The sequence below is a fragment of the Dasypus novemcinctus genome, chromosome 24, assembly GCF_030445035.2.
Source record: "Dasypus novemcinctus isolate mDasNov1 chromosome 24, mDasNov1.1.hap2, whole genome shotgun sequence".
Taxonomy (NCBI): domain Eukaryota; kingdom Metazoa; phylum Chordata; class Mammalia; order Cingulata; family Dasypodidae; genus Dasypus; species Dasypus novemcinctus.
The window spans coordinates 31,392,383-31,410,036 of NC_080696.1; the positions used below are offsets into that span (position 1 = coordinate 31,392,383).

General features: G+C 50.9%; 1 protein-coding gene across 2 annotated transcripts in view; it reads left to right on the top strand.

The window, feature by feature from the left end:
• Nucleotides 1–17,654, top strand: part of ANGPT4 (angiopoietin 4) — a 54,076-nt gene that overhangs the window by 12,784 nt on the left and 23,638 nt on the right. For both annotated transcript variants that reach the window (XR_011647305.1, XM_058286831.2), the window contains exons 2-3: nucleotides 14,667–14,822; nucleotides 16,423–16,544. Coding sequence is in view for 1 of the 2 variants with exons in the window: in XM_058286831.2 (XP_058142814.1) it covers nucleotides 14,667–14,822; nucleotides 16,423–16,544 (278 nt within the window). In the remaining variant the exon portion in view is untranslated. The remainder of the gene's footprint in view (nucleotides 1–14,666; nucleotides 14,823–16,422; nucleotides 16,545–17,654) is intronic.

A 17,654-nucleotide genomic window follows, 5' to 3' on the forward strand; every position in this document is an offset into this window, starting at 1 on the left:
TGCCATGCCAGGTGAGACTCAGCAGGCATGACAGTCACAAATATCCAACAAATATTGACAAGCACCTACGCTGCGCCAGGCTCTGCTCTAGGCCTCAGGGCTACGGCAGTGAACAAAACAGAGGGGAATCAAGCCCCAGTGCAGCCCTGATTGATTCCGGTGGCCACTTCCTCTCTTCCTCCAGCCCCTCGGCGAGGAGGAAACAAACAGCCCCTTGCCGACGAGGCCCCTGAGGTCGGAGAAGCTCCAGCCTGGGTGCAGAAAGGGACTGGCCAGGCTGTGACTGAACAAGCCCCCACCTTGCTCCGCTGTGCTCCGGGGCCCCCTAGGTTCAGGCTGCGGTGGAAGTTTGGGGAAGCAGGGAAGTGTGAGTCGAGCCAAGGGTTGAAAAGCACGTCCCCCACGAGAGCCTGCTGGTCCCTGGCCCTCTCCACCCCTGGCTCCCTGACAACTTGCTCTGCTAGCTCTGACCCAGAAGAAAAGCAACAGCAGCAGATCTCACAGGGAGAGAGATAGGCTAGGGCAGCTAGGCTGGCTGCTCAGAGAAAATCAGGAGAAACTTAGTCCCCTTGGACCCTACGGTCCGGGCCTGCGAGAGCCCAGAGGGTGGTGCAAGGTAGAGCAGGAGGGGCCAGCCCTCGAGCCACCCCAAGTTGCTCTCATCCTAAAATTGAGGAAACAGAGGCCTGAGAATGGCAGGTGGAGATGTGACTTACCAAGTAAGAGGAGCAGAAAGTGGACGCAGTGGCACATGACCTCTGTAAATGCTGGAAGAGTAGTGTATTAGTCATCGATTGCTGCATAACAAATTGCCCTTCAACATTTAGCAGCTTAAAATAACAATAAACATGTATTATCTCTCATACAGTCTCTGAGAGTCAGGAATTCGGGAGCTGTTTAGCAAGGTGGTTCAGTCTTGTTTCTTTCTGGCAGTTGTACTTGGGTGTCACCTGAGCTAGGGGATCTGCTCCGAGGCGGCTCACCCTCTGGCTGGTGAGTTGGTGCTGGCTCTAGGCAGAAGGCATCAGTTGCTCCCCATGTGGGCCAACCCACAGGGCTACTTGAGGGTGCTCTGGGCCTGGTGGCCAGCTTTCCCCAAGTGACCCAAGAAGGGGCAAGCCAGAAGCTGGACTGCAAAGACGCAGCCATGGAATCACACTCCGTCAGGTCTGTGACTCCCTATTGGGTGGGGGGCTATACAAGGGCTTGGAGATCACAAGGTGGAGCTCCACCATCAGCCCACCCCAGTGGGTAAGGGCGTGTTCTTTGGAGCCCCAAGGGCTGAATTCAAATCCAGCCTCTACCACTGCCGAGCTACGTGACAGCCTTTGTTTCCCTCATCTGTAAAGTGGAGAGAATGAGAGGGCCCAGGACTAAAGGCGCCGGGTCTGTGAGGTCTCGGGGCCGGGCCCAGCCCACAACAGGGCTCCTAAGCTCTGCCTCTGGAGACCCCCGCAGCCAGGCGGAGCATCCCTTGAGCATGGAGGAGGCACCAGGCCTGCCCTGCTCACGGCTCTCTCCCGGCACCCAGTGAGGACCTGGCACGTGGAGCACATTCTCGAAGGGTCTGTGGGGCACACACAGTCTCAGGGAGGCCTGAGGCTGGGACTCACTCAGCCTAGAAGGAGCCTCCTGCAGAGGGTGCCTGCGGCTCCTAGGCACCTGCGGTCCTCCCTCTGCTCTGTTCCGTGAACGCGCCTCCCAGCGCGCCAGGCTCCGAGCGTATTTCTTCCCCTTTCTTTCCCGCCCCTGGGGCACTCGTCGCCCCTGCTCTGGCCTCCCGGCCTTGTGGCCTTGCCTGGCCTCTCACCAGGCTCTGCAGCGGCTGGAGCCAGGTCCGGGAGGTCCAAGCCTGTTTCTAGCAGCCAAACAGTTATGCAGTGGCAGTCTGGAGCCCCATGCATGAAACCCACCCATTTGTTCTTTCAAGAACAAATGTCTCTTACAGGCTGCAGCCTTTTTCCAGGCACAGGGGATGCAGCTGAGAAGAAGGAAGGTAAACCCCGCACTCCCGAGGCTGGCCCTCCAGGGGGTGGACAAAGAGCATAACTCACTGCAGTGACTTCAGATAGTGTGACGTGCTGGGAAGAAATCACGCTGGACGCGGGGCTAGGCCGTCACGGCGGTGGAGAAGGGCAGCCTGCCGTGGATGGGGTGGTCAGGCAGAGCGGCTCGGAGGAGGTGACAGTTGTGGGAGACCTGAACATCAGAAGGAGGCTGCTGGGAATGTCCTGGGTGCTGCTGAGGGTGGGTGTGTGGATGCACGTTAGGGGGCAGCTGGGCCTCTCTCTGGCTCCTGTGGCCACCTCTGCAGACCCCCAGATACTCCTGCAAACAGTGTGGGAAACCACCAGACAGAGCCTTGGTCAAGGGCAGTTTGGGAGTGACAGAGCACCAGGGTGCACACCCTGTACCTCAGCTTTTCTACGCCTCAGGCTTGTCTGCATGCAGCCTTGCACCCGTGCTAAATGCTGAATGCACGAGGATGGGCTCTGCCGCCCTGCTCGTGGTGGCACAAGACTGGAAGCTGCCTACCAGCCAGTCTGTAAAAGCCTAAAGTCCACCAGGGGAATGCTGTGCAGCGGTTAGCGCCCAATCTCAGCTCACACTCAGTACAAAGAAGCCAGGAGCAGAAGGGTGCCCTGAGGTCTTGATAGGATAAAAGGAGGGGCGGAAGAACACAAAACGCTGATGGCCGGAAGACGCAGAGTTTCTCTGGAAGGAAACCCAGGAACCCCCATCTGTGGGCTGTGGGGAGGGAAACCACAGGCTGGCGCGGGGCTGGGAGGAGATTCACTTTTTAATTCTACACCCTTTGGTTCCTTGGAATTTTGAACAGAATGCTAATAGCAACCATTCGAAAAAAAATTAAAATTACAAAAATTCACATTTAAATTAAAACACACACACAAAGCCATCCAAGCTCTGACCTTTCACATTTCTCATGGGTCTGGACTGGATCCGGCCACTAGCCACTGGGTGCGGCCTCAGGCGGGTCACCTCCCTGATTGGTACCTCAGTTTCCCCAGCTGTGAAATGGAGCTGGGTTGAGTGATCCCTGCAGGCCTCCCGCCCGCCCTCCGGGCTCCCCGTATTCCTTCCTGTGTGGGCCCCGCTCCCTGAGACCCTTGCTGGAGCCCTTGCCCGATTCATCGAGGGGCCAGGCTCGGCTCTCCACCCCACCTCCTCTCCCCGTCCCCCTCGGGGCCTGGGTTCAGCCTGTGATGTTCCCCCTAATTCCCATCCCCCCCATCCTGGTGTAGCCTGTTTCCAAGAAAAAGATCTTTTATCCTCCAGAAAAGAATTTGCAAAGAAGCATGGTTCATTCTAAGCGACAGGGGAGCCAGGCAGGGGTGGAGCAGAGGTGGAGGGCTGTGACTTGCGTTGCTGTGTGGCTACCGCCTGGAGCACAGGCTGGGGGAGGGGAGGGGGCAGCAAGGGCGGGAGCCGAGGGCCAGCGAGGAGGCTGCAAACCCACACCCAGAGATGCTGGCGGCTGCGACTGGGGTGGGCGGGGTGGGGCTGGGGAGACACGGTCAGATTCTGGGAGAGACCACAGCTCAGACATGGGGTAGGAGAGGGGAGTGAGGGACGACTCTGGATGCCTGGAGATGAAGTCATTTGGTCAAAGTTTCGCAGCTCGAACATGCAGCCCTGGGACCAGGAACCGGGATCCCCAGCCAGGGTTTGTGCTACCCGCTCCCCCCACTGCTCCCTGCAGCTCCTCGGGAGGCGAGCTGGGGAGGAGTCCTTGACCTTCCCTGACTCACAGAAACCCCTGGTCCATTCCTGGTCAGGGAACAAGCCTGGGGCGGGGACCCAGGACATGGTTCAAGGGCAGAAGCCAGCGGTGGGGCTGGCCTGGCCCTGGCCTCACTGGCTGAGCCCCCTGGCCCCGCTCTGGGTGAGGGGAGACTTCCAGCCGTCCTGCCGCTGCTGCGCCTGCAGGACCTGACCGCCCGGCCTTCAAACTCAGCAGACCTGGAAATGAGTTCAGTGCCTGCCACCAAGCGGAAGCGACTCTCTAAGCCTCCGTTTGCTTTCTCCCGGCAGAGGGCTGGGTTGAGGGGTGAAAGAGAGACCATTTCTAAGGCACATAGTAGGGGTACCAGAAAGTGTTATCAGGACAGCCACCATCCTCCAGGATCCCCCAACTTCTGCCCCTACCCCTACTTCTCGTCCAGAGAACTGGCCACCGGCCAAGGGTGCAGGGACAAACCCTGGCTACCAGACAGTCTCCAGCCCCCCAAGATGCACCTGCCCGGCCCATGCTGCAGCTGGCGATGCTGCGACAGGCCAGCGGCAGCCCCAGCCTTGGGGAGTTATCAACGACGACAACAGTAAAGCAGCTGAAGTCACTGCGGCCCCACGTGTGCCAATCTGCTCTCATCTAGGGCTCACAACAGCTCACAAATGGGCACCGTAGCCATTTTACAGATGAGGAAACTCAGGCTCAGAGAGAGGAGTCGGTGCTGGATAGGAGCAAGTCCCTTTCCAGGTCTGCAGAAAAAAGTACTGTTAGAGGAAGAGGAGGCTTCGGAGGCTCTCGAGGGAGGGCAGGAGAACCGCGGTGCTCATTGTGCACCTGCTCCCTGGCAGGCGCCATGCTGCTTCATCGCCCAGGTGCCTCATTCATCCCTTCCACCCATCTTGAAAGGGATATTAGGGTCCCCTTTTGACAGATAAGGAAACTGATGCTCTGAGACAAGCCCTGAGCCCCCATGGCCAGCTAGTGGAGAAGCTGAGGTCGGGCCTTAGCATCTAGAGTTCTTATGACAGAATCCTTGAGCCTTTGGAGGGGTCCCTGCTGGGCCTCGCCCTCCTCCAACGTCCCTCCCTCCCAGGGGGCCATCCCCTCACCCTCCGGGACAGACCTGGTGAGGTCCCGCTGGTGGCAGTGCGGAGCTGCCCACTGTGCAGAGATGTCCTTGGTACCCAGCCGCCTGCCCAGCTCAGCTCTGTTTCTCTGGGGTCTTGGAGGTGGACCCCAAGCTGGTCCCACCCTGCCAGCCTCCCCCGTTCCCCAGCAGCCTAGGACGGAGAAGCCACAAGCACTTCTGCCCACAAGGCCCTTTGCTATGAGCTCCACGTGCATGAAGTTCTCCCTTCAACCTCACAGTGGGTAGTGGTGTCACCCGGCCTTAGGGTGGGGAAACAGAAGCACAAAGGCCAGAAGGGAAAGGCCGGGAGGCAGCCCAGGCGGACATTTATTGCGCCTGTAAATGTATTTCTTTCTTTTCTTGCTATTGCATTTTTCAATGACTACACCATAGAAACTCTCAATGTAGTTTATTTCCAAAGTATTTTTTTCAGGGTGGGAGGAGTTGACCATTCATTCCTTTGTTCATTCATTCATTCAACTTAACAAGTATCCATGGAGCAACTATGGATTGCCAGGCACCCTGATGCCCCGCTGCGTGCACAAAGGAAATTTGTAAACTATAAATTACACTGAAATACAGGTATCAAAATATTTTTAAAACAGAGTTGTGATACAGTCATGTATTGCTTCTGGTATTACGAGATTAAGTAACAAGATTTAGTGATGGATCTAGTAGATTCCATCATTTTGAGGATAAACAATATGTGAACATTCACAACCACTGCGGTGAGACAAGAGACTAGCTGTGCTCCTCTTCCCCACGGGCCTGCTAACAGTGTCGGAGGAGCTTGTGGCTGCATCCATCACCACAGAAAGCTCATTTCAGTTAGATCCCAGGCTACAGATTCTCTGAATTCAGTTCACAGGCTCCAAGGGGGTCAGAGGCATCAGTTGAGAACATTTCGTTTACATATCAATTTTTAAATATTACATTAATTATACCTGTCTACATTTGCATTACTTTTTATTTTTTTTGAGGTCCTGGGGTCCAGGGATTGAACCTGGGACCTCGTATGTGGGAAGCCAGCACTCAACCACTGAGTCACATCGGCTTCCCTGAGTTGATTTCTTCATTCGTTTTGCTTGCTGTTCATTTTGGCTCTTCTCAGGAGGCACCAGAACCCGAACCCGGGACCTCCCATGTGGGAGGCGGGAGCTCAACCACTTGACCTACATCTGCTCCCCTCACTCCATTTTAAAAATCCAAAGTACTGTAGTATGAAATGTAAAAAGAAAATATGTCCCTTCACTATCATGCCCCATTCCTGGTTCCCTGCTCCTGATGCAAATCACCACAGTTAATAGTTTGTGTCTTCTAGGCCTTCATCTGTCTACATATAAAAGTATATCATTTGGATCTTTCTTGTACACAGATGGGTTCTCACTGCAGGTGGTGTTCTGCATTTTGCTTTGTGTGCTCAGCAGTACGTATGGAGCATCTCTTCAGGCCAACACTAATGAAGCTTGACCTCATTCTTTTGAACTCTTGCATAGTTCTCCATGACGCAGACATACCAGAGTTCAGAAGCCTACATACAGTGATTACTTAGACATGCAGCTGGTCCTTTACGTGACCGTCTCAGGAAGCCTCCCTACCATCCAGGGAGCAGGAGCTATGATTATCCCCATTTTAGAGAAGCAGCTCAGACAGGCACAGGCACCTGCCCAACCTCCCACAGCCAGGGAGTCGAGAGCAGCAATTCAAACCAGGCCCTTTAGATAGCAGTTTACAAACTGCCTTTTCCAAAGGTGAACTACACTCGCCATTCTCCATGGAAGAGGCAAGCAGGGCATACCCTTGCTACTGATCTACTTTTTGATGCTCAAATACAATGGACGTGCTCCCACCCCAGGGCCTTTGCACTTGCCCTTCCCTCCCCTGGAATTCCTTTCCTCCCGACTTTCCCACAGCTGCTTCAGCCCATCCTCTCGGCTCAGATGACCTCTTCCAGGGAGCTCTACCTGCCACCTGGCTGAACTTGGCCCTGACCCCACTCATCCCTGCCTTATTTTCTTCATGGCACTCATCACTATCAGAAGTTAAATGGTTTGCTTAGTGGACGTGCCCTGGAATTGGGAAACATGCCAGTTTTTTCCATTCCTGATCTCCTAAGTACCTAGGATAGGGCCTGGCTCAAAAATAATGCCTGAATGAATTAGTGACTGAAACTCAGTGGAGGAGGGGATTTGTTTAAGGAAATATTTCATAATGCAGTGCATATTTTTATATGGAACATTTGATAGAACTCTGTGTTTGTGGGCTTCTTTTTCATCGAGATGTAATTCACACACACCTCGATGAAACACATCCCTTTGAGTGTAAAGCTCTACGAGTTTTATCAAATGTATACAGTCATGTGACCCCCACAATCATGACATAGGACATTACTGTCACCCCAGAAAGCTTCCCTCTGTCCCTGGACAATCGATCCCCACTCTCACCTCCAGCCACTGGCAACCACACATCCAATTTCTGTCCCTCTATTTTTGTCTTTTCCAGAAAGTCATATAAATGGAATCCCACAGGATGTAGGATCTCAAGTCTGGCCTATTTCACTCGACACAATACATTTGAGTTTCATGCATGTTACGGCACACGCAGTACTTCATTCCTTTTTAATGCTGGGTAAATTCATTGGATGAATGAGTCACGCTTGTTTATCTGTTTGCCAGTTGGAGTTCTTTTAATGTAAATAATGCAAGAGAAAAAACAGGTCTGAGCGGATCTCCTTGGTCACTGAGAACACATCCACAGAGGGTCATCTATTGTCTGTCCAGAGTCCACTTCCTGCCCCAGCCCCAGTCAAAACCTCCCTCCTTTCTCCAAGGCCCTTTTTGAGTGCCCTCTCTCTGACAAGGCAGGGCCTACTGTCCCCATGTTGCAGAGTCACAAAGGGAGGCTGAGAGAAATGTAGTGACTCTCAAGGCCCCACAGCGAGAGTGGAGCAGAGCCAGAGCTGGGACCCAGGGAGGGGGCAGCCCCGGGGCCAGAGCTCAGCTCCTCTGAAGGCTGGAGGGGTGGTGGGAAGTTGGCCTCTTCCCCACCTCAGGCCTGAGAATTTGCTGGCATGCGAGTGATGGAGAAGAGACAGAGCCAGTCCTGGGGTGGGGGTGGAGTCCCATCCTGAGTCCTTTCCTCCTTCCAGCTGGTGCCTGAGCCCTGGGCCAGACCAACCCCCACCACAGGCCAACGTTAGCTGCCAGACGCCAGCCCAGTCAAACTGGGCCCATCTGGCCTGGGTGATCCCTCCCAGGGCCCAAGCTGGCGGGCGGGCATGGCAAATTGGGTGACGGGCCCCAGCTGTAGCTGACCTCTGCTCTGCCCAGCCTCCTGCAGCCACAGGACAAGCCTCTTTGGAAAAGAACCACAGCCTCTGATTCTCCTCTGAGGGTTCCTAGCACAAAACAGGGCACACAGTGGTTGCTCCGTAAGTGCTTGTTTTTTTATAACCAAACATTTCTGTAGTGCTTACTATGAGTCAGCCACTATTTTAGTGCTTTACAAATAAAAGCTCATTTTACACTCATGAGGTAGGTACTGGTGTTATCATCCATCAGTTTGGGAGTAGGTCTGAGGCACAGAGAAGTCAAGTAACTTGCCTGAGATCACACAGCTAGTAGATGGACAAGTCAGTATGCAAACCTGGAGAGAGTGGCACAGGGCAGTGAAAGAGCCTTGACCTCATGAGGCAGATCCCTCTTCTAACTTCACAGTCATGTGTCTGTGTCCCCCAGAGATCAGGAAAACCCCCTCCTCCCCTCCCCCCTGAGGATAAAGATTTGATTTGCCTTGTCCTTCACTGTATCTCTAAGGCACACAGTAGGTGCTCAGTAAACATTTGTTAAACTGAACTGAATTCTCCAGGCTCAGAAGCACCAGTTTAATTGCTTCCTGCCTCCACGGAGCCCCAAGGAGACTGGGTAGTAGATCTGGTCGGGAAGTTGGACTCGAGTGAGGCAGAAGCACTCGTTTATCCCCTTGACCATCAGAGCTAAGGGTTGTTTTGTTTCAAGCAAGAGTTGGGGACTTTGGTCCCTATCATAATAATGATATTTGCAATTGAAAGCAGAGGGTGTGGATATGATTACATCTTAAAACAATAGTCCTGGCTACTATGTGGGGGAGAGGTTAGAGTCGAGAGGGCACCAGCAGGCAGACCCATGGAGATGATGGTCAAGTGAACGGATAGATTTGAGATGCAAGTTGGAATCATACTGGGCAGAACTTACTAGTGGATTGAGTGTGGCAAGCAGGAGCAGAAAAGTCAAAAGTTCCACGATGGACGTTGCATGCTAAAGATGCTCGTTGGATTCACACGCAGAGAAGTCAAGTTGGTGGGACGTGCTGGGGAGAAATCTGGGTGGGAGATGGAGACATGGACACTGTCAGCACATGGGCAACGCGATTCAAGCACCCGGGGCACTGACCCCAACATGTTTGGGGCCCTAACCCTTTGGCATCTGGTGCTGGTCATGGGCGCCTTCTGAGAATAAGGCTTTTATATGCACAAAGTAAAAGCATACAAACACCTGATAATACCGAAATGAAAATCAAAATATTAAGTCAAATCTGTCATATAATTGTAAAGTTAAACAACAAGATCCAGCAATAGGTTTGATCATTTCAAAATTGTAAAAATATGTAATGTTGAGTAAAAATAATATTTCAAGATACTGAAACAATTGTGTTGTAGTGAAGTCACTGGATCTGCTAATACTGCTGTGGCCTAAGCTTATAACAGAAGGAAATGCTAAATTTTAACTAGAGGTTAGTTAAAAAAAAAAAAAAAAGATGTGATTGTTTATTCAGCCAAGTTCCTGGACCCCCTGAATTCTCTCTACAGACCCCACGGTCGCCTAACTAAGACCCCTGACCCAGGGAGAGACTATACAAGAGAGATGAGGGCCCAGGAACTGGGTCGTGGGGGCCCCCAACATGTAGGAATCTGGAAAAACAGGAGTCAGAGAAGGGGTGGCCCGGGAGGTAAGAGGAAAACCAGGAGAGGTGGCACCTAGGAAGTGTTCTAGAAGCAGGGGGTGGCCAGCTGGGCTGACTGCTGCTGAGACGTCAAGGAAGAGGGCCCGGAGAGCCCCTTGAGCTCGGAGTCCAGGAGGGCCCTGACAAGGCTCAGAGTAACAGGGGGCGCATCAGGGCAGGAGCTCGTGACTCAGGGGTGCTCAGGAGGATCCACCTTAATGGGTCATGTTTTTTCTTGAGTGTGGTAAACACACAGGTTTTCATTGTATTATTCTTTCCACATGTTTGCATGTGTGTAATACACCATAGCAAAATTCTTAATGTAAAAAAAAAAAAACGGGTGGGGATGGAGGTGAGAAATGGAGACAACTTGTTCAAGAAGTTTGTTGGTGAGGGGAGCAGAGGAGCTGGGGAATCAGCTGGAGGGACGAGTGGCGGCCATTAGAGCACATGTGAGTTGCAGGGGACAATGGGTGAAGCGGTTGATAATGCAAGGGAGAAAGGAAGGGAACCAAAGGACAAAGTCCTTGATAAGCCCTGACCTTGTATCTCTGGTCATCCGTTTCCTCTGGGATCTCTAAGCCAGCGGTTCACAAACTTGAACATGGATCCAATTCACCTGGAAGGTCTGTTAAGCCAAGAAGGACTACACCAATCCTGCTCAAACTCTTCCAAACAACTGAGGAGGAGGGAACATTCCCTAACTCCGGGATTCTTAACAAGGAGTCTGTGAGCTTGAATTGAAATTCAAGAAAACATTATTCTTGTGGGGACATGTTGGTGTGGGTATGACATATTTATTAAATAATACACAGTATAGTGTGGACTTAGTAAGGGGTTTGTGGTTTTCATCTGACTGCCAAAGAGGTCCACGGAACAAAAAGGTTAAGAACCCCTACTCTAACTCATTGTATGAGGCCAGTATCACCCAAATACAAAAGCCAGGTACAGATATTAAAAGAAAATAAAACCACAGACCAATATCTCATATGAATATAGATACAAAAATCCTCAAGAAAATACTAGCAAACTGAATCCAACAGCACATTAAAAGAATTATGCACCATGATTAAAGGTGTATAATAAAAAAGGGCTTAATATAAGAAAATCAATTAATGTACTAGACCACACTAATAGGAAAAAGGGAAAAAACATGATCATTTCAATTGATGCAGAAAAGCCATTTGACAAAATCCAGCATCCTTTCTTCATAAAAACACTTGGAAAACTAGGAATAGAAGGAAATTTCCTCAACATGATAAAGGACATATCACAAGAAACCCACATCTAGCATCAAAGCCAATGATGAGACTGAAACTTTCACTCTAAAATTGGGAATAATACAAGGACACCCACTTTCACCACTGTTATTCAGCATTATACTGGAAGTTCTATACAGAGCAAATTCAGCAAGAAAAAGAAATAAAAGGCATCCAAATTGAAAAGAAAGAAGGAAAACTTTTACACAGAAAACTATAAAACATTGCTGAAAGAAATCAAAGAAGACCTAAATAGTTGAAAGGATATTCTGTGTTCATTGTGTTCCTGGATTAGAAGATTAAATACTATTAAGATGTCATTTCTACCCCAAGCAATGTACGTATTCAGCAAAATCGCAATCAAAATTCCAGCATCCTTAGCAGAAATGAAAAAGCCAATAATCAAATTTATATGGATAAAGAGCCCTGAATAGTTAAAAGCATCTTAAAGAAGAAGAACAAAGTTGGAGGACTCAAAATTCCCAAATTTAAAACTTATTACAAAACTATAGCAATCAAAACAGCATGGTACTTGCACAAGGACAGACATATACGCCACTTGAATCAAACTGAAAGTTCAGAAATAAACCCTCACATCAATGACCAATTGATTTTTGCCAATGTGCCTAGTCTACTCAGTGGGGAAAAACAGTCTCATCAACAAATGACGCAGGGACATCTGGATATACCTATGCAAAAGAATGAAGGTGGACCCCTACCTCACACCATATGCAAAAATTAACTCAAAATGGATCAAAGGCCTAAATATAAAAGCCTAAACTAAATTCCTAGAAGACATAGGAAACTTCTTCAGGGCCTTGTGTTAGACAATGGTTTCTTAGACTATACATCAAAAGCACAAGCAACAAAAGAAACAATAGATAAATGGGATTTCATCAAAAGTGAAAACTTGTGTACACCAAAGGACTTCATCATGAAGGTAAAAAGACAACCTACAGAATGGAAAAAAAAATTTGGAAATCACACATCCAATAAGTGTTTACTATCCAGTATATAAAAAGAAATTCTGCAACTCAGCAATGAAAAGACAAACAACCCAAAATAAAAAAATGAGCAAAAAACTTGAATCAGCTATTTCTCAAAAGATGATATACTTATGGCTCACAAGCACATGAAAAGATGCTCATCATTAGCCATTAGGGAAATGGAAATCAAAACTACAAGATACCATTTCATACCCATTAGAAAGGCTAATATTAAAAAAAAAAAAAAGGAAAGCAACAAGTATGGAGAGGGTGAGGAGAAATAGAATACTAGTCCATTATTAGTGAAAATGCAAAATGTGGAAAAGAGTTTGGCAGTTCCTCAGAAATTTAAGTATAGAATTACCATATGATCTGGAAATCCCTCTTCTAAGAAAGAATTGAAAGCAAGGGCTCAGACAGTTATTTGCACACAGATGTTCATAGAAGCATTATTCACAATTGACAAATGGTAGAAGCAACCCACATGGTATATATATGCAAAGGAATATTATGCATTTGTAAAAAGGAATGAAGTCCTGATACATGTGGCAACATGGATGAACCCTGAAGACTCATGTGGAGTGAAATAAGTTAGGCACAAAAGGACAAATACTATGTGATCTCACTGATGAAATAATTAGAATAAGCAAAATTGTGGAGTCAGAAACTAGAATACAGGTTACTAGCAGCTGGGGTAAGGGTAGGGAAGGGGGAGTTAATGCTTAATTGATGCAGAGCTTCTGTTTGGAGTGATGGAAAAATTTTGGTATGGATGGTGGCACAACATTGTGAATGTAATTAACAGCACCAAACTATATATTTGAATGTGACTAAAAAAGGGAAATTTTAGGTTGTATATATATTAAAATAAAAATAACTTAAAAAGCATGTACAATGCAAAAAGTGAACCCTAATGTAAACTATGGATTACAATTAATATTATAATTATAATACTATTGTTTCATTGATTGGAACAAAGTTACCACACTAATGCAAAGTGTTAATAGTATGGAAAACTAAGTGTGTGAGGGAGATTATGAGAACCTTATATTTGCTTCATGATTTTCCTGTAAATAAAAAATATATAATAAAAACAAAAATCACCACCCCAGAGTTTCCGATTCTGTAAGTCTGGGGTAGGACCTGGAAATTTGCATTTCTAATAAATTCCCAGGCGATGCCAATCCACGGAGCTCACTTTGAGAACCGCTGCTCTAACGGAACACCACCACCCCCACTACCCTGCACCCCCGCCTGATCCCACCGTTCCCTACAATGGAACGTGCTCAAATGACTCCAGAGGGAGGAAGAGGGTTGAGATGGAACAGGGGAGAAGCAATGAAGGAGGAAGTGGCCAGAGCCTGGGTCCCCAGCTGAGGTCACTACCCCTCTGGGAGGAGCACTAGTCCTCCCAGGTACCCTGGGACCTGCCCTCTGTGACCTTCTGGCCTCCTTGGAAGACCATGCAGGAGAACGAGGGAAGGTGCCAAGGATGGGGTGAGGGGTGGTGGCGAGAGACCAGCACGTGCCCAGAATGGAGTGGAACTAGTGGAGGGGGCAGGCTCTTCACTCTAAGGTGCTGAGCACCTCTGAGCACCTTTGCAGCATGAGCCTGGCTTTCTGCTCTTGGGAAAGAGTGCATCCCTGTAAAAGAAATGAACACGAGCACGTCAGACCCAAGAACATCAGAGCAGGGAGGACCTTTGGAGACTGCTGGGTCCTGCCCCATTTGCAGATGGAAAATCTGGGGGCCAGATGGACCTGCACACTCTTATACAGGAGAAAAATGTGTCCTCGCCCCCTGCTGGCTGGCTCACCCCTAGGAGCTGGGCAGAGGGCCTGAGATTGGAGGTACAATTTGACCCTGGCTGCTCCCTTTTTGCATCAATCCATTCAACGAATATTGGTTGAGCATCTACTATGTGCCAAGCATCATGCTAGACAAGGAGATGAAGTGGTGCGAAAGGCCATGTGCCCGGCTTCATAGACATTCTAGAGAATGAGGCAGATGATAGAGAGATTAGACAGACCAATCAATCAATATATGTATAAAGGCAGGGAGTGGTAAGAGGTGAGAAGAGACCTGAACAGGCATGAGGGAGTGAGCAGTGTGTGCAAAGGCCCAGAGGTTGGCATGTGCTCGTGGTGTCCTAGAGGCCAGTGCATCTGGAGTGGAGTGAGCAAAGAAGAGCAGGAGAGGAAACCAGTGGCCAGGTCAGGCAGGAACAGCACGGCATGGGAAGGACGCTGGCTGTTCCTCTGAGTGAGGTGGGAGCCCTGGGAGGGTTCTGAGCAGAAAAGGGATGTGACTTGAGTTCAGTTACCAGGATCGCCTGGCTGCCGAGTGGAGGATGGACTGTGTGTGGGCAGGGGTGAGGCAGAGAGGCCAGGGGGGAGGCTGCTGGCAGATCCAGGCGAGAGGTGACGGGGGTCTGGCCTGGCGTGTTCTGTGGCAGGAAAGCCCCCCTACATGCGTTATGCCCTTCCATGGAGACGCGTGGAAGGGCAGGAGCCTTCGCCCAGCTCCTTCTCCATGACCCCAGCCTCTGGTCTCCCCGCAGCTAGAGAGGTACATCCAGATGAACTTGAGGTCGGAGCTGGTGCAGGCCCAGCAGTACATGGTCCAGAACCAGACGGCCACCATGCTCGAGCTGGGCACCAGCCTCTTGAACCAGACCACCGCCCAGACCCTCAAGCTGACCGACGTGGAGGCTCAGGTACTGGCAAGAGGGGGGTGGGCCGGCGGGTGGGCGCCGAGGAGGCCCGCGGCTGACCAGGCCAGCTCACGGCCCAGTTCTCAGCCCACTTGTCTTGCCCTGACCACTGTCCCTGGGTGAGGACAGGGCCTCCTCTGGGCCTGTAACCCCATGCCCTCTCCCTAATCGCCCTCCCCATCACAGAACCGTCTCCCTCAAGGCCGTGGACCCCAGGCAGGCAGATACTGGGTTTTCTGCCCTATTTTCTGCTTCCGTAACTCCAGTGCCCAGCACAGCACCTGACATAGAGACTCCATAAATTCCCATTTAATGAATCCAACACACCCCTTGGTCCTCTCTTTAGACCAAGCCATCTTCCGCTGTGGTCCCCTCCAGCCCCATCCACATGCCCCAGTAGGGCATAGCACAAAGCCCCTGGCATGGTGCCTTCCTTCGCCCATTTCCAAACCATTTCCTGAGCACCCACTCAGTGCCTGGTTCTGGGCTGGGCGAAGCAGGGAGGGGACAGAGTGGCTCGCGGTGCTGCAGAGCACAGGGCAGGTGGGTCCTTAGATTGCCGTGGCCAGGGGCTCAGAGAGGAAGCCACTGGAGCAGCGAAGAGGGATGGAGGGAGCATGCCAATAAATGGGACGGTGGGTGAGTAGACGGATAAAAAATGAATGACAAATGGGCACGTATTTTTTGAACCCCTGCTACACGCCAGACACTGTTCAAAATGCCTGCTTCTAATCTCTAGCAGTAAGGACAACAGGCACAAATGCCTATCCCCTGGAACTTACTTTCTAATGAAGCACAAAGAAAATGTGCAAGATAAGGAAATATATCTTAGATGGTGACGGTTCTAAAGAGAAAAACAGCATGGGAGAGAGAGAGACAGGGAGTGTGTGGGAAGCGGCAGGAGGGCTTGGGTTTCAGCCAGCCAAGCCAGGACAAGAGGCTCCAGGCAGGGAGAACAGCAAAAGGCAAAAGACCTGAGGTGGGGCCGGCCCGGCAGCTTCCAGGGACACCAAGGGGCCAGTGGGGCTGGAGCGAGCCCGGGGCAGTAGGGCCAGACGGCGCTGTGGGGCCCTGCGGGCCACAGTGAGGCCTGGGGCTTTTCGGGTGCATGGTTTGGGGGCCACAGGAGGGTTTGGGTGGGGGGGGCATTTAAAAGGCCACCTGTGTCATTTGAGTAGAGAATGGACTGTAGGGGGGAAGGGGGCGCAGGAAGAGCTGAGAGGAGGATGCTAGCTGGTTGGGGTGGACATGGAGCAGGGCTGGGGGCCTTGGAGGGGGAGGAAGCAGTCAGGCCCTCCTCTGGAAGATGGCAGTGCCAGGACTTGCTGACAGACTGGGCGTGGGAGCCTGAACAGCAGGAGGAATGGCGCTGCCATTTGTGGAGATGCGGAAGATGTGGGAAGAGCAAATTTAGGGAGGAGATCATTAGCTCACTTAGGCTCTGAGCGAATGGTGAATGACCACAGGAACTAATGACCCGGGGTGGGGGGGAGATGGGTCAGCAGGTTTCTGAAATGAGGGGCCCTGTGAGTAGGTGGAAGGCAGCTGGGCAGGGCTCCTGCGGGGCTCATGTGGCCCCTGTCCCCTCCTGCTTGCCGGGCAGGTCCTGAACCAGACGACACGAATGGAGACCCAGCTGCTGCAGACCTCGCTGTCCACCAACAAGCTGGAGAAGCAGCTGCTGCTGCAGGGCCACGAGCTCCACCAGCTGCAGGGCCTCAACAGGTGGGCACTGGCACGGGGCCAGGACAAGGGATGGGGTTCAGGGCAGAGCTGGGGTTGGAGTCAGGTTGGGACCAGAGCGGGGCTGGGTCCCAAGGTGAGCCCCAGGGCTGAGCCAGGGTTGTGTCTGGGTAGGGAGCTGCTGCCAGAACTAGAGGTCAGGATTGGGAGTGGGGTGAGAGACCATTTGGGGGGCTGAAGCTAGAGCTGGGCCTAGGCCAGTGCTTGGGTAAGATCCAGGAGAGGGGCTCAAGGCCAGACTGAAGCTGAGGGCCAGGGTGAGCTCCAGAGTGGTGGATGGGAGACAGGCATTTTCCTGGGACTTGGGACACCTTTCTTTCTCCCTCCTTCCCTTCCTTCCTCTCTCCTTCTTTCTGCATGAGTACATGCCTTTATTCTGTAATATTTAACAGCTTTACTGAGACATAATTCACATATTATATTGATCCTGTACATTTTAATTTATTTGTAACTAAATAAATCTGCTCCCATCCACCTTGTTCCCTATCCCAGAAGCAACTACAGTTACCAGATTCTTGGCTGCACTTATAGATAATCTCTGCATTTATAAGCAAATATGCATAAGGGAAACACCCTTTAAACTACAAAGGAAAAAAATAGTTACAGGGTATAGATGAGACAGATAATCTGGTATCTGAGGCTGATTTCATCTCGGTTTTGAGATGCGTAGAGGAAAAACTGCCAAGGCTTCTGGAGAAGGCAAAACCCAGGCCCTGACCCAGCCACCAGCCCATCAACAGGGTGAGAAGTTATCTTTGTTCAACTCTGCAGGGTCAGGATGAAGCCCGACAGATCGCCCAGCCCCCTCTGGTCTGGGTGCAGTAAATGACAGTTTCTCCACCCGCTTGGGGGAGAACAAGGACCGGGACACTGGCAATCACTCTTAATTGGCACCAGGTGCCTAGAAATCTACACAGATGGAGGATTCCATCACTAAGCCCCTGGCACATGGAGACAGCTGGGATCCTAGAATCTGCACGTGCCCTAATTCTCTCTCTTCCTGCGGCATAATTTGGGGCCCAGGGGACATTCCTTCTGTCCTGGCTGGACTCACTCTCTCAATGTGGGGAACGGGGCAGCACAATCGGGCTC